Source organism: Balaenoptera ricei, chromosome 16, assembly GCF_028023285.1.
Source record: "Balaenoptera ricei isolate mBalRic1 chromosome 16, mBalRic1.hap2, whole genome shotgun sequence".
Classification (NCBI taxonomy): domain Eukaryota; kingdom Metazoa; phylum Chordata; class Mammalia; order Artiodactyla; family Balaenopteridae; genus Balaenoptera; species Balaenoptera ricei.
In genome coordinates, this window is record NC_082654.1 from 55,563,072 (window position 1) to 55,589,324 (window position 26,253).

At 41.0% G+C, this 26,253-nt stretch overlaps 1 protein-coding gene across 2 annotated transcripts; it reads left to right on the forward strand.

Annotated features, from left to right (window-relative positions):
• Positions 1-109: 109 nt before the first annotated feature.
• Positions 110-19,731, forward strand: DYDC1 (DPY30 domain containing 1). Of its 2 annotated transcripts, none has more exons than XM_059899468.1 (7): positions 110-207; positions 3,184-3,353; positions 5,644-5,745; positions 13,172-13,264; positions 16,650-16,706; positions 17,187-17,288; positions 19,682-19,731. In XM_059899468.1, the coding sequence occupies exons 2-7, from the start codon at positions 3,207-3,209 to the stop codon at positions 19,709-19,711; spliced, it is 531 nt and encodes a 176-aa protein (XP_059755451.1). In that variant the 5' UTR covers positions 110-207; positions 3,184-3,206; the 3' UTR covers positions 19,712-19,731. The 2 variants fall into 2 exon arrangements, with proteins under 2 accessions (XP_059755451.1, XP_059755450.1); XM_059899467.1 differs by lacking the exon at positions 110-207 and adding an exon at positions 315-423.
• Positions 19,732-26,253: the final 6,522 nt, after the last annotated feature.

The window sequence follows — 26,253 nt, forward strand, 5'->3', positions numbered from 1 at the left end:
CCCCGCTCCGCCCGCCTCTGCTCTCTGCAGCACCTCCTCCTCCGGGCCCCGCCTCCGATCAACCCCCGCCCGCGCGCCCCCTCCCACGATCCCCGCCGGGCGCAGTCGGCTCAGCTCTCCGCGGGCGCCCCTTCCTCTCTGCTCCCGGCCGTCTCCCGCACCTGGAGCGCGCACGCTCGTTGCCTAGCGACGGGACGCGACTCGCGGGTAGGTAGGCGCGTGCGTCAGCCGCCCGCATTTAGAACGCAGGCGCAGTCTGGGAAGAACGGCTCCTGGTGCTGGGCTGGGTTCCGGCAGACGGAGGCGGTTTTGACCGTTGGACCTTGCGAGTGGTGTAGGGCTCAGGCGACGTCCAGGCTCCAGAGGGTTAGCTCAGCGCCAGACTCCGTGGACACCTCTGCGGCTGGGTCCTCCTTCTCGGTGGTGAGCGGCGCCGCGCCATTTGGAGGGGCAGGGGAGGCGGGCACCCTTCCGCGGACCCGGGATGGAAAACCAGCCGAAGCGCTCGGAATCCAGGGTTGCCAGATAAAATTCGGCGTACGCAGTGAAAAATGAATTTCACAGATTTTGTGCTTTTTAGCACAAATATAGTATAATACAAAATTAGTCCTTGTTTATCTGAAATTTAACTGGGCATCCTGTATTTTTATTTGCAAAACTGACAACCCTACCCGGTCCCTTCCTTTCCTACTCGGCCGGCTTTCTCCCAAGCATGAGCGAGGAACCGCCTTCTATTTCTTCTGACAGCTTCTCCAGGCTTGAGGCAGCTGTTTCTGTGGGAAGGGGCTTTCTTATGTATGAGCCAAGATGCCTGTTGCTGTGTATGAAAAATAATATTCCTTACAACAGGCTTTTGAGATGGGTATTGTCGCTGTTTCATGGGCAGGAAACAAGCCAAGCGAGGTAATGAGTTTCACCTGGGTTCCGCTGTTAACGAGATGCAGCCTGCGTAGGTTTGAGACCAATACTACTTGGGAGGTTTCTCCTTACGGACCACGGTACCCTTCCCATGTGTTTGTTATCTTTCTGGAGTAGCAGCAGTAATCTGTTCCCTTTTTAATTGTTACTCTGTTTCAGATGACATTGAGATTTGTCTTTAGAGTATTATTGAAGAAGTACGATGAGGATACTGTGTTCCATACTCAGTTGTAATAATTCTTTTCTCTGTGTGGTTAAGACACACAGCTTGACAGGGAATTAGGTTCGTTTGTGCCGGTTTTTAGTTTGTTTTTATGACTACATTTATGTATACACACATACACATTCCTTTCCCCACTACTGTTGCTAATACAAAAGACGGCACACTATACGCAAATTCTTCATCTTGCTTTTTTTCACTTCACATTGTGTTCTAGAGATCACTCCCAGTTTTGGAGATCTTCCTCATTCTCTTTTTATCTGCACAATAATTCATTGTGTAGCTGTATCTCATTAATCCTTTAATGATGAACATCTGCATGGGGTCCCAATTTGGCTATCCCTAGTAATAGTGCAAAACAACCCTGTGCATATATCACTGCATATTTTTGCAAGATAGGATCCCAGAAGTGAGATTGATCAGTCAAAGGGTAAATACATACGTAATTTTCTAGGTATTTACAAATTTTTCTCCATGGGGTTATGCCATTTTGTACTCTACCACCATCATATGAGAGAGAGTAGTATTGGGGTCTATGGATGAAACTCAGGAGGTCATTGTTTCTGAAATTTTGTGTAGAATGTTAGGTGGATTTGTCCAGGGACAGGTCTAGACACTGGCAGTCTGTCCCCTATAATTGCTCATGCCTGACATGTAATAGGTACTCAATATATATTTGTTGAATAATGAGTACATTTCATCAGATTCTCAGAGGAGTCTGGATTCCATAAGGGTAATTCGAAGGTGATCAGTTTTTTCAAAGCACCTTAAATAGAGTAGTTACTGCATTTCCCTTTCTTTCTTTTTCTTTCTTTCTTTCTTTCTTTTCTTCCTTCCTTCCTTCCTTCTTTTTCTTTCTTTCTTTTCCCCTCCCTTCCTTCCTTCCTTCCTTCCTTCCTCCCTCCCTCCCTCCGTCCCTCCCCATCTCTCTCTCTCTGTCTGATCTGAGATGATTCGTGTCCATATTTGTAAATAAACTGGGACATTACTGAGAGAGTGGAGAAACTCATTCACTTGCCACCATGGAGAGCCAGCTGTGTCCACGCTGTGATTGAAACACGCTTTTTGAGGAGCTAGAGAAGTTTGTCCTCTAGCAGAAGGACAGACATGTGCATACACAGATAATGCTCAGATAGTGTGACAAGTACTGTGTGAGCTGCTTGCGGAAGGAGGAACATCTTTGTGTTGCCTAGGAGATGGTTGTATTAGCCACAGCGGTGTGGAATTAGAGATGATTGATACCTTGCAGATGAGATATTTTCCAAGCTGAGAGAAAGTGAGGGGGCCATCATGTGCAAAAGTCATGGAGATGGAAACATGCAAGGTGTGAGCAGCAGAATGGCAGGATGTTCTGTGTAGTTAGAGCCCAGAATATGTTAGAGGCAGAAATGATATCTAGAGGTGAGCCTGGAAACAGAATTGGGGCCAAAGCATGAGGAGCTTCATATGCTGTTCTTTGAAGGTTGAATTTTTTTATTCTTTGGCCTTGAGATACTTGGATTTTTAAAAAATTTGAGGTGGTCTATTGTGATATTTTCTAGAAACGACTCTCATGGCTCGGGAGGAGCATCTTAGTAAGTCACTTAGGGTAATGACTCTGGAATCAAGAGTTGGGTATGAATCCCTCTTCATCATACGCCACCTGTGTGATCCTGGGCTGTTCACTTATGCTCTTTGGGCCTGGGCGACCTCATCTGCACAGTGGGGCTAATGATACCATGTTCACGTATGTTGTAAGGATTTAGTAAGACATGCATCACTTGCCATATAGTCGTCTCACCATCACTAATGACAGTAACCCTTTTCTGACTCTTGGACTCCAGGGTCCTTCAAGTTTTTGAAACTATTTTAGTTGTAGTGACTTCTGTGGAGGCTTTTTGGAAACTGCTAGAAGTGTCCTGGAGCCAGCTTGCTTGTGCCATCCCTGATGGCAGGTGCCCATGACTGGTGACAGGATGTAATGCTTTGTTGGCCTCACTGAACTCTACTTTGATTGTGCCTTCATTGAAAATTTCCTGCACTAATGCAAAACGTTTATCTTTCAGAGGTTTTTATTTAGCAGTTAGAAATGGAGTCGGCATATCTTCAAAAGAATCTTGGGACCTGTCTAACTCAAGGTCTTGCAGAAGTGGCAAGGATGCGCCCAGTGGATCCAATAGAATACTTAGCATTGTGGATTTACAAGTATAAGAACAATGTGACCGTGGAGCAACAAGTAAGTATGGATCTTCTTTTTTTTTAATTTATTTTTTATTGAAGTATAGTTGATTTACAATGTTACGTTAGTTTCAGGTCTACAGCAAAGTGACTCAGTTATGCATATATGTGTGTGTGTGTATATATATATATATATATACACACACACACATACACACATATTTTTTTTCAGATTCTTTTTCCATATAGGTTATTACAAAATACTCAGTATAGTTCCCTGCACTGTACAGTAGGTCCTTGTTGTTTATCTATTTTATATATAGTAGTGTGTATATGTTACTCCCAAATTCCTGATTTATCTCTCCCCTCCCAGCCTCTCCCTTTTGGTAACCATAAGTTTGTTTTCTAAGTCTGTGAGTCTGTTTCTGTTTTGTTAATAAGTTCATTTGTATCATTTTTTAGATTCCACATATAACTGATATCATATAATATTTGTCTTTCTCTGTCTGACTTAATTCACTTAATATGATAATCTCTAGGTCCATCCATGTTGCTACAAATGGCATTATTTCATTCATTTTTATGGCTGAGTAGTATTCCATTGTATATATGTACCACATCTTCTTTATCCATTCATCTGTCAGTGGACATTTAGGTTGCTTCCATGTCTTGGCTATTGTAAGTAGTGCTGCAGTGAACATTGGGGTGCATGTATCTTTTTTTTTTTTTTTTTTTTTTTAAATTTTATTTATTTATTTATTTTTATTTTTGGCTGTGTTGGGTCTTCGTTTCTGTGCGAGGGCTTTCTCTAGTTGTGGCAAGCGGGGGCCACTCTTCATCGCGGTGCGCGGGCCTCTCACTATCGCGGCCTCTCCTGTTGCGGAGCTCAGGCTCCAGACGCGCAGGCTCAGTAGTTGTGGCTCACGGGCCTAGTTGCTCCGCGGCATGTGGGATCTTCCCAGACCAGGGCTCGAACCCATGTGCCCTGCATTGGCAGGCAGATTCTCAACCACTGCGCCACCAGGTAAGCCCCAGGGGGTGCATGTATCTTTTAGAATTATGTTTTTCTCCGGATATATACCCAGGAGTGGGATTGAAGGATCATATGCACTCTATTTTTAGTTTTTTAAGGAACCTCCACACTGTTCTCCGTAGTGACTGTACCAATTTACATTCCCACCAACAGTGTAGGAGGATTCCCTTTCCTCCACACCCTCTCCAGCATTTACTGTTTATAAACTTTTTGATGATGGCCATTCTGACTGGTGTGAGGTGATACCTCATTGTAGTTTTGATTTGCATTTCTCTAGTAATTAGTGATGCTGAGCATCTTTTCATGTGCCTTTGGCCATCTGTATGTCTTCTTTGGAGAAATGTCTATTTAGATCTTCTGCCCATTTTTTGATTGGGTTGTTTGTTTTTCTGATATTGAGCTATATGAGCTGTTCGTATAGTTTGGAGATAAATCCCTGTCGGTTGCATCGTTTGCAAATATTTTCTCCCATTCCATAGGTTGTCTTTTTGTTTATGGCTTCCTTTGCTGTGCAAAAGCTTTTAAGTTTAATCAGGTCCCATTTGTTTATTTTTGTTTTTATTTCCATTACTCTAGGAGATGGATCCAGAAAAGGTATTGCTGTGATTTAGGTCAAAGAGTGGCCTGCCTATGTTTTGCTCTAGAAGTTTTATAGTATCCAGTCTTACATTTAGCGCTTTAATCCATTTTGAGTTTATTTTTGTGTATGGTGCTAGAGAATGTTCTAATTTCATTCTTTTACATGTAGCTGTCCAGTTTTCCCAGCACCACTTATTGAAAAGACTGTCTTTTCTCCATTAATTGACCATAGGTGCTTGGGTTTATTTCTGGGCTTTCTATCCTGTTCCATTGTGGATCTTCTTTTATAAAATTAGAGGAGTGAAATAATTGGTCCAGCTTCTTTGCTTTTTAAAAAAAGTTCAATATTATCATTTCTTTCTATTATAAAAATAGTATGTTTATTATACAAAACTTGGATAACATGAAAAAGTAGAAAGAAGAAAATAAAGAAGACCTCTATTTAGATTCTTAGGTATTTTTAGGTATTCTAGTCTTTTTTCTACACATTTGCCTGGAGATTTTTTTATTTTACACAATTGTGACTGTATTTGCTGTGTAATTTTAATTTTGTGCTCTTTGTTGAAATAAAACACACATTTCCCCCAATTATTATACAGTTTTCAAATGGATAGACTATAATTTGCTTAATCCTTTCCCTACTGTTGGAGATTAAGATGCTGTTAAGATTGTTTTTACAGATTGTTTTATCTGTAATTAGTCACATGATGTTGTTTTTTTTTTTAAACCATGTTAGAGACAAGAGGAAATGGCCCAGTTGGAGCATGAAAGAGAATTAGCTGTGATGGAGCAGGAAATGATGGAGAGACTTAAAGCAGAGGAGCTCCTGTTTCAGCAGGTGAGACAAGAGAGTTTAGTGGTGATTGGAACTAGTGGAGTCACCCTTGGTGTGGTGCAACCCAAGTGTTCAAAAACTCATCTCTTGTTGCTTAGATGTAGCTTTCTTATATCTTCATCTTTATGTCTGTATGTGGCTTCTTTACTGGAGAAGAAGCAGTGGTGGTGAGGTAGGAGGAAAACCCAGAGAGTCTGCTGTCACAGAAGCCAAGGGGACAGCATCTCAATGAGACCTGAGTGGTCAACCATGTCTGTGGCTGGTTGAGTGGGAACAGAACTGCCAAGTCTCATTTAAGGCCACTGGTGACCTTGGTGGGAGCAGCGAATGTGGGGTGGGGTAAAGCAGGGGAGATGGAGATGGTGAGTAGAGGTAATGCTTTCAAGGAGATTTTCAGGGAAGGAGTTTTCTTTTGTTTATTTGTTTGGTTTTTTTAAGGAACAGAGTGGAGGGGAGTGGTTGATGTAAAGAAATAAAGGGGATGATTACTAGAGTCAACTTTTCATGGAGACCAGAGGAAATTGGCTCTGGAACACAGGTTAGGCAGGTGGAGGGGCCCTTCTTTGATTCTTTGATTCAAGGAAAGAGGAGAGCACGGCATTAGGTACATGTGGTGTGTAGGTTTTGTGGCAAAAGTTGAAAGCAGTTTCTGTGTGACTATTTCTTTTTTATGAAGTAGGGACCATGATCATCTGCCCAGAATGAGGTGGTAAGGTAGGAGGTGTGGGGAGAGTGGGGAAGGTTTGAAACAGTGGCTTTGGAGAGGTAGAGTTGACCAAGGAAGCTTAGCATCCCTCGGTAGCACTGAATTCCCTGAGACCAAGCAGTCATAATGGGGCCTTTTGGTTTGGTTTTGTGAAGATGTGATTTTCTCCACCTAGGCCTGAATATTTGAGTGAGGATGTGGAGGAGACAGACCCTTTGACTGAAGTGAGTTTGGGTTAGCAGGATTGGGGAGCTAAAGATGTTGGTTTGAAAATGGTTGAAGAGGTGGGTCATGGAGTATAAACCAGAGAGGGGAAAGTTCTAGAGTGACTTCTGGACTAATTTAATTTATGGAGCTCTTCTAAACCAAGTTGGAGTCACCCTATACTTCTATCATATGGTACTTAACTCTAGATTCTCAACTCCAGTTTACATATTATAAAAAGGGAAAGAAGCCTATTATTTGGGTGTGTGGATAAAAAAGGAAAATGTAGACATAGAAACTAGCTTCTCTGTCTTGTCTCCCATCCTTGATACTGGGGTAGATCATTCTAGGCACCTTAGATGGATATGGCTATTCTAGGCACCTTTACTGCTTCTGAGTCTTCATTTTTCAGTCATTTGGCTTATTTTTGTGGGGAGGTTGCACAGTGTTGAGTTGGATGTCAAATGACCGTCCAAATGGGCAAGTGTCTGCTGCAGTCGCCCCAACTTTGAGTGAGGAGCTGCCCTGCCTCTTCCAGCTCCTAGAGCTGGCATCTGTCCCCTGTCTATCAGAATAAGGAGAACTTCTCAGCCGTTCTCCTTCCCTAAGATAGTTAGATCACAGATATGGAGATGTTTAACTTGCTTTGACTCATCTTCTTTACCTTACTTAAATAAAATTTGGCAATACTAGAACCCAAACATTTTTCTAGCTGTATCAGTATGAAGCCATCCCCTGTGCATCAAACCCTAAGCATTGTATTGGGGGTGGAAGACATAGTGATATCCTGCAGAAGATGTGATGGCCCATTAAAGAAGTGGATTGGTGGGCAGAGATAGATGAGAGGAGGAGAAGGGACGAGTGGACCAACAGATGAAGAGAAAGAGAGAGGCCTCTCCGTGTCCCCCGAGTCAAGTGAGCTGGAAGGTCAGGACTCTGGTCACCTGCCTGTTGGTTGCAAGAGCAGGTGTCCTCATAATCAGTACCACTGAGTTGAAATTCCTTGAAATTTTAGGCATTCTCCAGCAAGCCTGGGTCCTTGTGAGCAGGGAAACATTTTTCTTGCTGTTTTCTGCTTAAGAGTTCATTTTGGAAGTACTAGCTTTTGTATTTGTTTGAATGTTTTTCTAATGGTTTTACACATGTGTGAAGAAAGCGACTGGGTTTCGAACATTTCCTGAAAATGTTAAGAAACCGGTTATGTTGACCAATGTGGTTGGTATTTAGCAACTGCACTTTGTGTTATTGTTGAGAGATTAATTTCGCTTCCTCTACAAATAGCGGAAAGTTGATTGAATGATAACGTTCCTGCATTTCGGCTACCTAGCCCATCAGTTTTTTTTTTTTTTAAATTAATTAATTAATTTATGTATTTTTGGCTGTATTGGGTCTTCGTTTCTGTGCGACGGCTTTCTCTAGTTGCGGCAAGTGGGGGCCACTCTTCATCGTGGTGCGCGGGCCTTTCACTGTCGCTGCCTCTCTTGTTGTTGGGCACAGGCTCCAGACGCACAGGCTCAGTAGTTGTGGCTCACAGGCCTAGTTACTCCGCGGCAGGTGGGATCCTCCCAGACCAGAGCTCAAACCCGTGTCCCCTGCATTGGCAGGCAGATTCTCAACCACTGTGCCACCAGGGAAGCCCTATCACTTTTATCTTAGTGGGGATGATATAGGAATATGAAGAAATTACCTTAAACAGCCCTTTGTTAATGAATATTAATCACTGTTTATTATCTCTTTGTAAAAATGTATTATTTTTTTAAATGCGTTTAAAAATATAGTTTTAAAGTGCTCTTAATGGAATGAGCTTTTATTAGGTCGTTTATGGGGTGGCACTGGACTGATAGTGAGAAATTATTTTCTAGCTGAGGTTGACAAACTCTTTCTGTAAAGGTGGATATTTTATGATTTTCAGGCCAAGAAGCAAAATTGAGGATATTATGTAGGGATTATGGTATACTATGTAGCTATAGCAAGAGAGAAAATAAATTTCTACAAATGTTTTATTGATGAAGTAAAAATTTTAAAAAATCAAATACAATTTTTTCTGCAGTGTAGGCTTATTATTGAGAAGAATTACATTCCCTTTTTAAAAAAAAAAAAAATTAATTAATTAATTTATTTTTGGCCGTGTTGGGTCTTCATTTCTGTGCGTGGGTTTTCTCCAGTTGCGGCGAGCGGGGGCCACTCTTCATCGCGGTGCGCGGGCCTTTCACTGTCGCGGCCTCTCGTTGCGGAGCACAGGCTCCAGATGCGCAGGCTCAGTAGTTGTGGCTCTACATTCCCTTTTTAAAGATAACGTTTCACTTAGTTGGAGTTCAAAGATAATGTTCCCTATCATCAAAATGTATTGAAAATATGTATCTGTTAATGCTGATCTATAATGAGATTTTATGTATGTCATCTTTGAAAAATGTCTTTTCCCTCATAGGTCCTGCCAAATATTGATATCAGTCCATGTGCCTATAGTTTTGAGTGTATTCATCTCTTGGAAGGCACTCGTAGAATTCTATTAGATTTTCCTCTTGATATTTGTCTTTTAGCCACTACCTGGTAGATTAATCCCTTCCAGTTGAAGGTTGGTGAAAACTTCTCAGTTACACAGTTAAATGGATTTTGAAATGTGGGAATTTCCTTTGCACTTACGTCAAGGCCTAAAAACACTCTGGAACTATAGTTTGAGCTTGGAAAATGTATCTGTCACAAATTTGTGTGGGAATGGAAATCCTGTTTCTGAAAGCACTGGGAGTGTATAAAGCAGCTTGACATTGTGATTCAGAAAATTAGTTATTGCTGCAATGACTTTCCTGCAGTGTAAGTTTTACATATGAGTGCTGTTTTGCCTTATAGGCAACTTTTAGGTTAAATTGATTAAAAATCGTTATTAAGTCTGCAGCGGAAGCTAATTTCCAAAGCTATTTAATGTTTGATAATTGTAGTTGAAAATGGTCTTCTCATTAAGAAAAACGTCAGTCTTGTCCCTGAGCTCAAAAATTCACAATAAAACATTACCACTGTTGAGCCATGGAACTATGGGGTGGTAGGGCAAGTCAAGATATATTCAGCTTCTATTTCTGACAGAAATTCACAGAAATGATGCTTAAGTTCATAAGGGTAAATGAAGGTCACTGTTGACACCGTTACTGAACCAAACTCGGGTCTGCTCGCCCAACACACAGCAAAGCCAAATCTATTGACAGTGGGTTGTAGTGAAGGAAAGTACAGAGTTTATTGTAGGGTGCCAAGCAAGGAAGTGGGAGACAAGCCTCAGATCCACTCCAACTGAGTCTTTGAGTGAGGGGTTTTCTTAAAGGGGAAGAGCAAAGAGGCTAGGATTAATCTTGTGACGTTTCTGTGACATTTCTTTTCTTTTTTTTTAATTGAAGTATAGTTGATTTTGAACTCAACATTGACTCTTTTGGAAGTGAGGATGTCTCCAGTTTACAGTTCTCCGGCCAGGTGGTCCATGGCTTGGGGGGTCTGTTAGCTCATCTTGTCCTAGAGAAACAACCTGAGTTTGTACATTAATGATGATATCTATAATAGCAATTTTAGTACATTAACGATGCTATTGACAAGAGCAATTTTAGTCATCTGACTCTGGTTGATTAGTGTTCAGTTAGCACAGGATTGGGGTCAGAGGGGACAAGAAAGGGAATAAAGTTTTGGATAGAGAGATTAATCAGAAACTCAATAAGGGAACTCAGCTTTAGCGGGGACTCAGTTTCAACACTGCTGGCTCAATAACACATGATAGAGTCAAATATTTTCTGCAGAGTAGCTGCTGTTGAATCATAAAATGAGAACTCATAGGTTTTAAGCACTGTGTTTTCACCAACTTTGTAAATTTTGTCCAATTAAGCCTTTTTCTCTTCCATACACACTTTTATCACTGTTGGTTGTAACACATCTGAGCAGATGTCACATCTGGTTGTACTGAATTAATGTTCCTCAGCGTCTTTGAAGATGTTCTTGCCTGTAGTACTGTTCATGAAGACTGTTCACAGCAGTTGATTTTTCAGTCACTGCAAACTCAGCATTGACTCCTTTGATAAACAGCAACTAAGCAGTGTTGGGAGCATTTGTCTACTCATCAAGAGCCAAGGAAAACCACTCAAAACCATTCGCCTTGTCTTTTTTTAAAATTTATTTATTTTATTTATTTATTTTTGGCTGTGTTGGGTCTTTGTTGCTGGGCGTGGGCTTTCTCTAGTTGCGGCGAGTGGGGGCTACTTTCCATTGCGGTGCACGGGCTTCTCATTGCGGTGGGTTCTCTTGTTGCGGAGCACAGGCTCTAGGCACGCGAGCTTCAGTAGTTGTGGCACGTGGGCTCAGTAGTTGTGGTACGCGGGCTCTAGAGCGCAGGCTCAGTAGTTGTGGCGCACGGGCTTAGTTGCTCCGCAGCATGTGGGATCTTCCCAGAGCAGGGCTCGAACCCGTGTCCCCTGCATTGGCAGGAGGATTCTTTTTTTTTTTTTTTTTTTTTTTTTTTAATAGCTACTTTATTTATTTATTTATTTATTTTTCGCTGTGTTGGGTCTTCGGTTCGTGCGAGGGCTTTCTCTAGTTACGGCAAGTGGGGGCCACTCTTCATCGCGGTGCGGGGACCGCTCCTCATCGCGGTGCGCGGGCCTTTCACTATCGCGGCCCCTCCCGTTGGGGGGCACAGGCTCCAGACGCGCAGGCTCAGTAGTTGTGGCTCACGGGCCCAGCTGCTCCGTGGCATGTGGGATCTTCCCAGACCAGGGCTCGAACCCGTGTCCCCTGCATTAGCAGGCAGATTCTCAACCACTGCGCCACCAGGGAAGCCCTGGCAGGAGGATTCTTAACCACTGCGCCACCAAGGAAGCCCTGCCTTGTCTTTAATTGACCATTCATTTTGCTCCCCGTGTAATCGACTCTTTGAGCAGCTGTTCTCACCAAAAGGATAATAATCTTAAGTTTATGTTTTTTCTGGACATTGAATTCTAACTTGTTTTAATTGAATCACCAATGATAAATGTATTTCTTTGCTTGGCTAACAAAAGAGCCACTTGGGATCTTACTTTCGTCGCACCCTCCTTTTTTTAAAAAATTTTTATTTATTTATTTATTTATTTATGGCTGTGTTGGGTTTTCATTTCTGTGCGAGGGCTTTCTCTAGTTGTGGCAAGTGGGGGCCACTCTTCATCGCGGTGCACAGGCCTCTCATTATCGCGGCCTCTCTTGTTGCGGAGCACAGGCTCCAGACGCGCAGGCTCAGTAATTGTGGCTCACGGGCCTAGTTGCTCCGCGGCATGTGGGATCTTCCCAGACCAGGGCTCGAACCCGTGTCCCCTGCATTGGCAGGCAGATTCTTAACCACTGTGCCACCAGGGTAGCCCGCAGCCTCCTTTTCATTTTTAATTTTTGTGAAGAAATTCTGCTCTCATGAAATAATTCTGTTTTAAATTCCTTAATATTTCTGACCTTTGCATTCATGTGAGTTGAGAAGATTGTGATGAGTGCTTACTCTGGTAATGCTGATATTTACTGTATTCTTTTAGTACAGTATCGTTGCATGAGAAACACTGTCCTTTGCTGTTTAATCTGATAATAAAGTAACCCACACTTCACTGTGTCTTAAAAGGACAACATTCAAAATCCACTTCTTTTCTTGTTTTGTTATGATGGGTAATGCACTGATAAAAAAATAAATAAATAAAGTCCCGGTATAGTGGTACCGTGGCACTCCAAACGCTGTGAGTTATAATGGTGTCACTGAACTTGTGGTGTGCTGAGCAGCAGTGCAAGGCAGTGAGAGTACCACCTGTGGTCTCTGTTGCATATCCTCAGCTGTGCTGTCATGGGGCAGAAGCAGTCACAGTAAATAAGTGAGTGAGCGTGAGCATGGCAGTGTTTTAATAGAGCTTTATTTATAGACACTGACACTTGAATTTCATATAATTTTCATGTGCAATGAAATATTATTCTTTTGATATTATTCAACCATGAAAAATGTATAAAAACCATTCTTCACTCGTGGGCTGTACAAAAACAGGAGTTGGGTCAGGCTTGGCCCAAGGAATTTAGTCTACCGACCCCTATTCTCGCGTGGCTAGAATATATGTTGAGTTGGGACCAAATATGTTGTTGATTATCTCTGGTTTCAGATAATATACTTAAAATGTTCTTATCTACTATTTTACCACCAAGGTTTGGCTATTTGAAGATCCATCTGTGCTTAAAGAGATTTTATCCAAAAAAAAAAAAAATCACTGCAGTCTCATTTGTAGCTTCAGGAAGAACAGAGAAAATGACTTGATTTTGTACAAACAGTGCTTTTCTAAAATTAGCAATTAAGGAAGCTTCCTTTTTAATTTTATACTTCAGGAAATATTTGTAAAAGCTAAAGTACTGGGTGGCTGTGACCATTTATTTTTGTAAGTTTCTGAAATTTAGGTGGGCATAAACTTAATTATCCTGGGACACTTCAGAGTAATAGAGTGAATTCCTTGCAATTGATCTGACTCTAATATGACTTATTTATTTCTAAATATTCAGCAACAGCTGGCATTCCAGCTGGAGTTGGAAATGCAAGAAAAAGAGAGACAGAGAATAGAAGAACTGCAGAGAGCTCAAGAACAATTTGAGAAGGTAATTTGAAGTTTTATAAATGTTTGTTTTATTCAAAACCTCTGAGAATCCTCAAGCTGTTTCTTCCAGCTGTTATAGCAGGGGATTCATAGTCTAAAGACCTGCCGGGAAGGTCTAATGTTGCCAGGAAGCCCTGGTCAACATTTTAGTCACGAGATAGTTGTTCCTAATTATGGTAGCTGATACTGAAGGTGAAGTTCTTTGTAGTATTGGGGGTATTCTGATCTCTGAGACAATAGTTTGTTTCTTTTCTTCATGTTAGATGTATTATCAACAATCCTTTACATTTAAAACTATGTTTTGGGGACTTTCCTGGTGGCACGGTGGTTAAGAATCCGCCTGCCAATGCAGGGGATGTGGGTTCGATCCCTGGTCCAGGAAGATCCCACATGCAGTGGAGCAACTAAGCCCATGCGCCGCAACTACTGAGCCTGCGCTCTAGAGCCCATGAGCCACACTGCAGAGCCCACACGCCGCAGCTGCTGAAGCCCACGCGCCTAGAGCCTGTGCTCCACAACAAGAGAAGCCACCACAATGAGAAGCCCGCGCACCGCAACAAAGAGTAACCCCTGCTTGCTGCAACTAAGGAAAGCCCGTGTGCAGCAACGAAGACCCAACGCAGCCAAAAATATATATATGTATGTATGTTTTTATTTGGATTTTTCATGTCTTTCTTTAAATAAACTATTCAGTAACTTATGTCAAAACAGTCCATCTCCATTGACTGTGTCTGTGTTTTTTTTTAATAAGTTTATTTATTTTATTATTTCATTTTATTTTATTTTTTTGGCTGCGTTGGGTCTTCATTGCTGCGCGTGGGCTTTTCTCTGGTTGCGGTGCATGGGCTTCTCATTGCAGTGGCTTCTCTTGTTGGCGGAGCATGGGCTTCAGTAGTTGTGGCACTTGGACTCAGTAGTTGTGGTGCACGGGCTTAGTTGCTCCGCAGCATGTGGGATCTTGGACCAGGGCTCGAATCCCCTGCCTTGGCAGACGGATTCTTAACCACTGCGCCACCAGGGAAGCCCCCAGACTGTGTCTGTCTTATGTCAAGCCTCCTGCTTGGCCAATGTTTCCTTGTGTCCGAAAAGTATGTGTCGTATAGACCAAACTTCTGCATGACTGAGTTATACTTTTCAACTGGATATTTCATATTGTTTCTTATAGCCAGTATCTGTTACTCAAATGTTACTCCTCTATTTATTCCATAATTAAAATTTTAAAAAGAAGCAGGTTTTGTAGAAGATGTTTATTAATGGCTTAGATGAAAGCATCATTATTTAAAGCAATTTTAAAAAGTAGGAAGGGTAAATTAAATTTTTTTAAAAGATGAGATTTAATTAATTAGTTAATTACTTTTTTAACTCTTGAGGTAAATTCAATTCTTTTCTTCTCATCAATGTACTATGCTCATCATTCTATAATAAGAGATTATTAAGAATTGTTCTTTACAAAGTGAAATCACTTAGTCCTGTTGTAGCCCAAGTGTCGGAAAACTACTTTTGTGAGTCAAAAGGATGAGATTTTAAAAGGATAAATTCAAATCTCTGTACATAGTTTTTTTTAAAAATTTAATTAATTAATTTTATTTTTGGCTGTGTTGGGTCTTCGTTTCTGTGCGCGGGCTTTCTCTAGTTGCGGCGAGCGGGGGCCACTCTTCATCGCGGTGCGCGGGCCTCTCACTGTCGCGGCCTCTCTTGTTGCGGAGCACGGGCTCCAGACGCACAGGCTCAGTAGTTGTGGCTCATGGGCTTTGTTGCTCCGCGGCATGTGGGATCTTCCCAGACCAGGGCACGAACCTGTGTCCCCATAGTTTTAAAAAACACCAATGCTGATCTATTTTTGTCTGAATATGATAGGACACATGGATACCCATGCATGCACACACACGTAAATGCATACCCCCTTCCTCTTCAGTTAAGATTCCGTGATCGCAAAAGAAAGAAGAACCGGAATACATCAAGAAGACAGTGATCAAAATAATAAGAGAATTGAAAATACTTTTTATTGAGATGCCTGATAGCTATATGTGAGTGCTGGGAAGTCTGTGATTTATAGAAGGGATTGGCTCCAGAGGGTCCCATTCATGTTACTCTGTGGCCATTACCAGACTGTGTGATCAGAGCCACAGTAACTTTAATAAGTCATATTCCTACTGGCTTATCACCCCTCTCTTCCCTGCAACATACTGCTGCTTGACCCCTTGCTGAGAGACAAATTCATCCATGTCTTTTCGTCCTCACGTTTTTATGGCTTCAGAGACGTAACTTAAACTATCATTTGCAAAAGGAAATTTATTGGAAGGATCCTGGGTTGAAGAAAGGGTTTTACAACTAAACTGTGAAGGGCTCTGGTTGAGTTGGGTCTTCCAGACCTTTGGGAGCAAGAGAATCAATGCTGCCAGGGCTCTTACCGCTGCTGTTGTCTCTCACTGTGGCCTGGTTTGCTGCACACGGGTGAGGATCACGGTCCTTAATAGTTCCTGGGTCTTGTAATGTGGCTCCTACTGTCTGAGAGGAATAGATTCCTTTCTCTTGGGTTTCAGTTAAGAAAAGAATCTTGGGGAAGGATTCTGACTGGCTTAGTTTGTGTCAAGTATCCATCCCTTGGCTGGGGAACAGAGTCCTGTGAGAATATATGCTTTCCCACCAGAGCCATGTGGTTGTGGGATAAGACATGCCCAGGAGAAGGGAATGATCTTGAGAAAACCATATATGTACCATATATGTCCCCAATAATCAGGGTGACTGTATATATGGTCACAAGGTCACTAATCTTTGAACAGCTGAAATGAATCAGCTCAGGAGCAGTTAGGTCAGCCTGCTGCCTTAGAATGAAAAGATAGAGGCCACAGCAAGGTTTGACTTGGTTAGCAGATTCTACGTTTTCACATTCAGAAAGCAGTCTCCCATGTGTTCAGAGCATTATAGAGGGCATTGTCCAGGTACTGTGGAGACGTGTCATGTATTGGATAGTGCCTTGGGCCAGATTAATTCCCTCAGAAATATTTGCTTCTTTTTTACTATGTATAAAATTCTACATAACTGTCAGTTCTTTCAAAATCTCGTATTCTAAGAGTTTATTAAAATTGTTATTTTGTCACTTTTCAAATTTGCTAGTAATTTGGCTTCAGGGTTAGTGAAATAGTTAGCCTTTTTCATTTTTTAAAAAGTTCTATTTAATTATAGACAAAACATCGTAGTCACCTCTTAATAGAGTATTAAATGAGACTGTATCTGCAGTTTTGTATTCACATTGCTCCTTTAAGAGGGACAGCATTTTTGCTGTTAAATTGATCATAATGTAAAAATAAAATGCTTGAAAATTAAACATGGACTCAAAATGAAAATATATTCAAAGTATTTTTCTTCATTTTTATGTATTATAGGAGTTGAGAATGAGTATGGAAAATATAGCTAAGGGTGAAGATATTTCACATGGAGAGGTGAGAAGAAAAAGTTACTCTATGTTATGGGAAATGAATAAGTATCCTGGAATGTAAAGCTTAATTTTGATGCATTAATAGCTAAATTTTTAATAAGGAGATTATCAAAACTGATAGTCCAAGTACATAGTCTAGTAATAACAAGTCACAAATATGATGTGCTTTAAAGCAAAATCTCAAAGTGGGTAGAACTGGGAGATTTGGTTTGTTTTTGTACTTTTAAAAACCAGAATATTGTGAGATTATTGACCACATGATTACATGCAATGATATGTTTTAAATTTCCGATGTATTTTTTTAAACACGTTTTTGCGTTTATTCCTGGAATTCTCTTGTCATTAACAGGTATTGGTTCGTTCCATTAATTGACAATGTTGAATTTTGATGTTGTAATACAGAAGTGTCTTAGCAAAACTGAAAGCAAATTAATGTATTAATCTCAAAATCATTTGAAAGTGAAAATGAACTCTATGATTGTAGGATGGAACCGACTCAGGCAAAACACTAGCTGAAATTAGTGATCGATACGGAGCGCCGAACTTGAGCAGAGTGGAAGAACTTGACGAACCGATGCTATCTGATGTGAGTATCCTTAGGAAAGTGTTTTGTGAAAAGCAGATTTTTTTTTTTTTTTTTAACTTTGGGAGAGCCTAGTGTATCTCAGGCCAAGGTTGGATGGCAAAATGGGCCTTTTGTTTCCTAGAAAGAAAACCAGTGTTCTGGGTGCTGACTTATCCCTAATTGGCCTTCCGCCCTTCTGTGCACTGTGCTACTGGCCCTGAGGGTGAGGGCGGGCACTTGTCTGGCTCCACACAAATGTGTGGGCACTGATGGGGAGGTCACTGGGCATTAATGTGGAGGGAGCAGTGTGCCCTCCTGTGCAGAGGGTGACGTGTATATTTGGAAATGAGCCTTTGAAAATTTCAAAATCTCTTCAAAATATGTATTCAGAATCGTGGTGAAATACATAATCTTTAAATTAAATTTTGGGGGGCCAACGTTTTGGTTCTCAGTAGCAAACTGTGGAGCCAAGTAAATATCCTAATGAGAGTGCATGCTTTTAAAGTATATAAGTCCATTTGCTTATTTAATAAACATATAGTGTTTCCTATGCACCGCGTAAATTGTGCCCGATGCTTTTATGACCGAAAACAGGTCCATCTTGACTTTGTCTAGGGCAGAAACAGACAACTGGACAAGCAATTGATAGTCATTGTTAGAGTGAGCAGGTAATATCTGGTCCAGAGCAGTATGCTTGGAGAGCGAGAGGAGGGGCTGTTGATAACTGAGGCCCATCAGCAGCTGTAACCCGGGACTGCCCTGGCAGAGGGCTGCACTGAGTCACCTGCATCAGTAGGCACTGACAAAGCGGGACAGCCACCCAGTTGAGGACCCTTGGTCAGGGAAGGCTTCCTGGAGGAAGTCAGCTTTGTCACTCAGTGGTGGGATGGGAGGCTGGGAAGGGGAGAAGAGAGAGTGGGAGACAGGGAGAGATCAGAGCTGAGGCAGTGGAGAGCAGGGGCCAGACCATGAAAGGACTTGTAATCTGTGCTCAGACGTTTATATTTTATCCTAAAGGTAGTGGAGGCCAACATGATCAGAACTGTGTTTTAGGAAGGCCATCTGGCTATAGCGTGTAGAAGAGAATGGAGTGATCGATTTGAGGAGACCGACCAGGAGGCTATTTGTAATCTACAGAGAGATGGCACTGATGGCCTGAAGTAGTGAGTGGTGTTTTTAAGAGCTGTTCAGAAAGTGGAGCTGGGAGAATTTGGTGCTAATCGGTCAGTGGATACATTTTTATTTAATGGCTGCTGTGTTTTGGTACCATGCAGGGAGCTAGAAAATACCAGTGAACAAAACAGATAGGGTTTTTGCCCTTTGGGGACCATGGGCCAGCGGGGAAGGTGGTCTGAGAGGACAGAGCAGGGAACCCTGACCTAGCCTGGGTGAGTCTTCTCCAGGAAATGACGTTTAAGGAATTAACCTGAGATGAACCCAGTGGATGGAGAGAGCAAGATGCTTTCAAGGAATGCAAATAGTCCAGTATTTCGGCTGAGTTGTATGGAGCTAGGAGAATGGTGTGATTTGAAGCTGGAGAAGTGGATAAAGGCCAGATCACACTGGGCTCTGTGTGTCCTCGTAAGGATTTTGGACTTACGTGCAGTGGGAGTCATTGAAAGCGTTTATGTAAGGATTAGATATGTGTTTTTAGAAGGTGGAGAGAGGATCTGAGTGGACAGGAATGGAAACAGGAGACCACTTAGGAGGTTATCACAGTCATCCAGATGCAAGATGACCAGGGCTAGGACCAGACAGCAGAGATGGGGACAGCTGAGTAGATTTGATATCAGCTGGGAAGATAAGGGAGAGAAAGAAATTAAGGATGAAGCCCAGATTTCTGCCTTGGGCAACTGGACTCTTCACCATTTTTTGAGCTTTACCATTCGTTAAGTTGAGGAACATATGAAGAGAAAGTAGGTTTTGTGAAAATGATGTCTTCAGTTGTGGACATGTTGATTTCAGGTCACTCTGAGGTATGCAGGTGAAAATGGCCAAAGACCCCTTGAAGTACGTTATGGGTCTGGAGGAAGGAGAGAGGTCCAGGCAGGAGAGATGAATTCAGCAGTCATCAGCATATATGCTAAGTGAATCTAGGAGAGTGAGTCAGGTTACCTGGCTCACATGAGAAATTTCAACATTTAAGGGATGCGTACAGGACCCTTGCAAGAAGGATACTGATAACAATAAGAGAGAATAGCAAGAGAAGTAGAAGAAAGGATGGGTTGATAAATACATTCAGAACACAGTTAAATTGTTATTATATTGACTTTGGATTTTATTTGAAATAATCTGAAACTATCAAAAAGCTTCATTTACATAGTCACATAGAAGTTACCTAAGCTTTAATTTTCTGTGGCTTGTACATTTCACAGTTCTAGTTGTATTAAAGCATATTTACTTCTTGTTTTTAGGTTGCATTAAACATTGATCAAGATTTGTAGGATCAACCAACCAAAGAACAATAAATTTTTTCTTCTTCTTTCAAGTTTCAAAATAGAAGGTCCCCAATTGTCTTTTTTTCCTCCAAACTTGAACTCTGCTTTTCCTCCCTCTAAAGACAGCTTTATAAATGGGCTTCCAGAGTGGCCTTAAAATACTGTTTTGATTACTTGTATGACACCATTTTGATTACTTGTATGATGCCAGTGAGAGAACAGGAGAGAGTGTTTCCCAAAGCAACCAAAAGGGGCAAATGGGAGACGAGCTGAAAAGAATGTGTGCATCTATGTGAGAACAAGATTGCCAGAGTTGAAAGTTACTGGTTCTATGAGAAGTGAAAGAGGCTGCCACTGTGTAGAGCTCAGGAATCGTCAACATGCTTTCGATATGGTGGTTCCTCCTGGGAGTGCACTGCAAAGATTCCCCCAGTTTTCTGGGGAGTGATGCTTTGTAGTACCACTCTAATCCATGCTTATTGATGGGGCTGGGATGGGGAGGGATGCAAAGGTCCCAGGAACAGGTAGCATTGTTTCTTCTGGAACAGTCACCGGGCAGAGGGCCTGTGCTGCTGTTGAAAGGAAGCTCTTAGTGGACACAGGCCATGCAGGGTGCTTCCTTCAGTGGGTGCTGGGTGGTCTGCGGGCCTGACTGCACTCTTGGCCTCCTGGAGGTTTCAGGTCTAACTTTGAGCTTTAGGGAGAACTGTGCTTCTTTTATAAAATTCTTCCAAACCTAAGTCTATGTTACGAGTCCTTTCTGTTCCTTAAGGAATGGTGGAAGCATAAATGCCAGGAAGAGGCTTCTTTAAAAAAAAAAAAATTCTGTTTTTGGTTATAACATACCTTTCCCGAGGCAGTGAGAACAGAACAGCCTAGTTGCTTAAATGGGAAAAGAAAAAGGGAAAAAATAATGGGAAAAATATCTATTTAATTAAAAGAAATGTTATATCAGTTCTGTACATTTTATAACAAGGTTTTTTTTTAAATTTTATAAATTTATTTATTTTTGGCTGCGTTGGGTCTTCATTGCTGCATGCGGGCTTTTCTCTAGTGTAGCGAGCAGGGGCTACTCTTCGTTGTGGTGGGCAGGCTTCTCATTGCGGTGGCTTCTCTTGTTGTGGAGCATGGGCTCTAGGCGCGCGGGCTCAGTAGTTGTGGCTCATGGGCTCTAGAGCACAGGCTCAGTAGTTGTGGCGCATGGGCTTAGTTGCTCCGCGACATGTGGGATCTTCCCGGACCAGGGCTCGAACACGTGTCCCCTGCATTGGCAGGTGGATTCTTAACCACTGCGCCGCCAGGGAAACCCAGTTCTGTACATTTTTTTTTAATACATCTTTATTGGAGTATAATTGCTTAACAATACCATGTTAGTTTCTGTTGCACAACAGAGTGAATCAGCCATATGCATACATATGTCCCCATATCCCCTCCCTCTTGAGCCTCCCTCCCATCCTCCCTATCCCACCCCTCTAGGTCACCGCAAAGGACCGAGCTGATCTTCCTGTGCTATGCTGCTGCTTCCCACCAGCCAACTATTTTACATTCAGTAGTGTATATACGTCGATGCTACTCTCACTTCGCCCCAGCTACGCCCTCACACCCCATGTCCTCAAGTCCATTCTCTATGTCTACATCTTTATTCCTGCCCTGCAAAGGTTCATCAGTACCTTTTTTTTAAAATTCCATATATATGCATTAGCATACGGTATTTGTTTTTCTCTTTCTGACTTATTTCACTCTGTATGACAGACTCTAGGTCCGTCCACCTCACTACAGATAATTTCGTTTCTTTTTATGGCTGAGTAATATTCCATTGTATATATGTGCCACATCTTCTTTATCCATTCGTCTGTCGATGGACATTTAGGTTGGTTCCATGTCCTGGCTATTGTAAATAGTGCTGCAATGAACATTGTAGTACATGACTCTTCTTGAATTATGGTTTTCTCAGGGTATATGCCCAGTAGTGGGATTGCTGGGCCGTATGGTAGTCCTATTTTTAGTTTTTTAAGGAACCTCCATACAGTTTTCCATAGTGGTTGTATCAATTTACATCCCCACCAATAGTGTAGGAGGTTTCCCTTTTCACCACACCCTTTCCAGCATTTATTGTTTCTAGCTTTTTTGATAATGACCATTCTGACCAGTGTGAGGTGATACCTCATTGTAGTTTTGATTTGCATTTCTCTAATAGTTAGTGATGTTGAGCATCTTTTCATGTGCCTCTTGGCCATCTGTATGTCTTCTTGGTGAAATGTCTATTTAGGTCTTCTGCCCATCTTTTTAACTGGATTGTTTGTTTTTTTGATATTGAGCTCCATGAGCTGTTTGTATATTTTAGAGATTAATCCTTTGTTGTTTCATTTGCAAATATTTTCTCCCATTCTGAGGGTTGTCTTTTTGTCTTGTTTATGGTTTCCTTTGCTGTGCAAAAGCTTTTAAGTTTAATTAAGTCCCATTTGTTTATTTTTGTTTTTATTTCCATTACTCTAGGAGGTGGGTCAAAAAAGGTCTTACTGTGGTTTATGTCAAAGAGTATTTTTCCTTTGTGTTCCTCCAAGAGTTTTATAGTGTCTGGTCTTACATTTAGGTCTTTAATCCATTTTGAGTTTATTTTTGTGTATGGTGTTAGGTAGTGTTCTAATTTCTTTCTTTTACATGTAGCTGTCCAGTTTTCCCAACACAACTTATTGAAGAGGTTGTCTTTTCTCTGCTGTATGTTCTTGTTCCTTTGTCATAAATTAGGTGCCCATATGTGCGTGGGTTTATCTCTGGGCATTCTATCCTGTACTGTTGATCTATATTTCTGTTTTTGTGCCAGTACCATACTGTCTTGATTACTGTAGCTTTGTGGTATAGTTTGAAGTCGGGGAGCCTGATTCCTCCAACTCTGTTTTTCTTTCTCAAGATTGCTTTGACTGTTCGGTGTCTTTTGTGTTTCCATACGAATTGTAAGTTTTTTTGTTTTAGTTCTGTGAAAAATGCCATTGGTAGTTTGATAGGGATTGCACTGAATCTGTAGATTGCTTTGGGCAGTGTAGCCATTTTCACAATATTGATTCTTCCAATCCAAGAACATGGTATATTTCTCCATCTGTTTATGTCATCTTTGATTTCTTTCATCAGTGTTTTATACTTTTCTGAGTACCAGTCTTTTGCCTCCTTAGGCTGGTTTATTCCTAGGTATTTTATTCTTTTTGTTACAGTGGTATATGGGAGTGTTTCCTTAATTTCTCTTTCTGATTTTTCGTTGGTGTATAGGGATGCAAGAGATTTCTGTGCATTAATTTTGTATCCTGCAACCTTACCAAATTATTGATTAGTTCTAGTAGTTTTCTGGTGGCATCTTTAAGATTTTCTATGTATAGTATCATGTCATCAGGAAATAGTGGCGGTTTTACTTCTTTCCAGTTTGTATTCCTTTTATTTCTTTTTCTTCTCTGATTGCCGTGGCTAGGACTTCCAAAACTATGTTGAATAAGAGTGGCAAGAGTGGACATCCTTGTCTTGTTCCTGATCCTAGTGGAAATGCTTTCAGTTTTTCACCATTGAGTATGATGCTTGCTGTGGGTTTGTCATATATGGCCTTTATTATGTTGAGGCAGTTTCCCTCTATGCCCATTTTCTGGAGAGTTTTTATCATAAATGGGTGTTGAATTTTGTCAAAAGCTTTTTTCTGCATCTATTGAGATGATCATATGGTTTTTATTCCTTAATTTGTTAATATGGTGTATCACATTGATTGATTTGCATATATTGAAGAATCCTTGCATCCCTGGGATAAATCCCACTTGATCATGGTGTATGATCCTTTCAGTGTGCTGTTGGATTCTGTTTGCTAGTGTTTTGTTCAGGATTTTTGCCTCTATGTTTATCAGTGAAATCGGTCTATAATTTTCTTTTTTTTTGTTATATCTTTTTCTGGTTTTGGTATCAGGGTGATAGTGACTTCATAGAATGAATTTGGGAGTGTTTCTCCCTCTGCAATTTTTTGGAAGAGTTTGAGAAGGATGGGTGTTAGCTATTCTCTAAATGTTTGATAGAATTCGCCTGAAGCCATCTGGTCCTGGACTTTTGTTTGTTAGGAGATTTTTTTTTTTTTTTTTTTTTAACAAATCTTTTTTTAACTTATTTATTATTTATTTATTATTTATTTTTGGCTGTGTTGGGTCTTCGTTTCTGTGCGAGGGCTTTCTCTAGTTGTGGCAAGCGGGGGCCACTCTTCATCGCGGTGCGCGGGCCTCTCACTGTCGCGGCCTCTCCTGTTGTGGAGCACAGGCTCCAGACGCGCAGGCTCAGTAATTGTGGCTCACGGGCCTAGTTGCTCCGCGGCATGTGGGATCTTCCCAGACCAGGGCTCGAACCCATGTCCCCCGCATTGGCAGGCAGATTCTCAACCACTGCGCCACCAGGGAAGCCCAGGAGATTTTTAATTACGGTTTCAATTTCATTACTTGTGATAGGTCTGTTTATATTTTCTAATTCTTCCTGGTTCAGTCTTGGAAAGTTGTACCTTTCCAAGAATTTGTCCATTTCTTCATGGTTGTCCATTTTATTGGCGTATAGTTGTTTGTAGTAGTCTCTTATAATCCTTTGTATTTCTGCAGTGTCAGTTGTGATTTCTCCTTTTTCATTTGCGTCCTCTCCCATTTTTTCTTGATGAGTCTGGCTAAGGGTTTATCAGTTTTGTTTATCTTCTCAAAGAACCAGCTTTTAGTTTTATTGATCTTGGCTATTGTCTTCTTCGTTTCTGTTTCATTTATTTCTGCTCTGATCTTTATGATTTCTTTCCTTCTACTGACTTTGGGTTTTTTTTGTTCTTCTTTCTCTAGTTGTTTTAAGTGTAGGGTTAGATTTTTTATTTGAAATTTTTCTTGTTTCTTGAGGTGAGATTGAATTGCTCTAAACTTCTCTCTTAGAACTGCTTTTGTTGCGTCCCATAGGTTTTGGGTCGTCGTGTTTTCATTGTCATTTGTTTCTATGTAGTTTTTTATTTCTTCTTTGACTTCTTCAGTGATGTCTTGGTTATTTAGTAGCACACTATTTAGCCTCCACGTATTTGTGTTTTTTACAGTTTTTTTTCCTGTATTTGATTTCCAATCTCATAGCGTTGTGGTCAGAAAGGATGCTTGATACGATTTCAATTTTCTTAAATTTTCCGAGGCTTGATTTGTGACCCAAGATGTGATCTCTCCTGGAGAATGTTCCATGTGCACTTGAGAAGACTGTGTATTCTGCCACTTTTGGGTGGAATATTCTATAAATATCAATTAAATCTATCTGGTCTACTGTGTCATTTAAAGCTTGTGTTTCCTTATTTATTTTCTGTTTGGATGATCTGTCCATTGGTGTAAGTGGGATGTTAAAGTCCCCTACTATTATTGTGTTACTGTCAATATCTCCTTTCATGGTTGTTAGCATTTGCCCTATGTATTGAGGTGCTCCTATGTTGGGTGCATAAACATTTATAATTGTTATATCTTCTTCTTGGATTGATCCTTTGATCATTATGTAGTGTCCCTCCTTATCTCTTGTAACTGTCTTTATTTTAAAGTCTATTTTATCTGATATGAGTATTGCTACTCCAGCTTTCTTTTGATTTCCATTTGCATGGAATGTCTTTTTCCATTCCTTCACTTTCAGTCTGTATATGTCCCTAGGTCTGAAGTGGGTCTCTTGTAGACAGCATATATATGGGTCTTGTTTTTGTATCCATTCAACAAGTCTGTGTCTTTTGGTTGGGGCATTTAATCCATTTACATTCAAGGTTATTATCAATATGTATGTTTCTTTTACCATTTTCTTAATTGTTTTGGGGTTTTTATTGTGGGTCTTTTTCTTCTCTTGTGTTTCCTGCTTAGAGAACTTTCTTTAGTATTTGTTGTAAAGCTGGTTTGGTGGTGCTGAATTCTCTTAGCTTCTGTTTGTCTGAAAAGCTTTTGACTTCTCCATCGAATCTGAATGAGATCCTTGCTCGGTAGAGTAATCTTGGCTGTAGGTTCTTCTCTTTCATCACTTTAAGTATATCCTGCCACTCCCTTCTGGCCTGCAGAGTTTCCACTGAAAAATCAGCTGATAACCTTATGGGGATTCCTTTGTATGTTATTTGTTTCTCCCTTGCTGCTTTTAATATTTTTTCTTTGAATTTAATTTTTGTTAGTTTGATTAATATGTGTCTTGGTGTGTTTTTCCTAGGGTTTATCCTGTATGGGACTCTCTGTGCTTCCTGGACTTGGGTGACTATTTCCTTTCCCGTATTAGGGAAGATTTCGACTATAATCTCTTCAAATATTTTCTCAGACCCTTTCTTTTTCTCTTCTTCTTCTGGGACCCCTTAATTCAAATGTTGGTGCGTTTAGTGTTGTCCCAGAGGTCTCTGAGATTGTCTTCAATTCTTTTCATTCTTTTTTCTTTATTCTACTCCTTGGCAGTTATTTCCACCATTTTGTCTTCCAGCTCATTTATTCCTTCTTCTGCCTCCGTTATTCTGTTATTGAGTCCTTCTAGTGTATTTTTCATTTCAGTTATTGTATTGTTCATCTCTG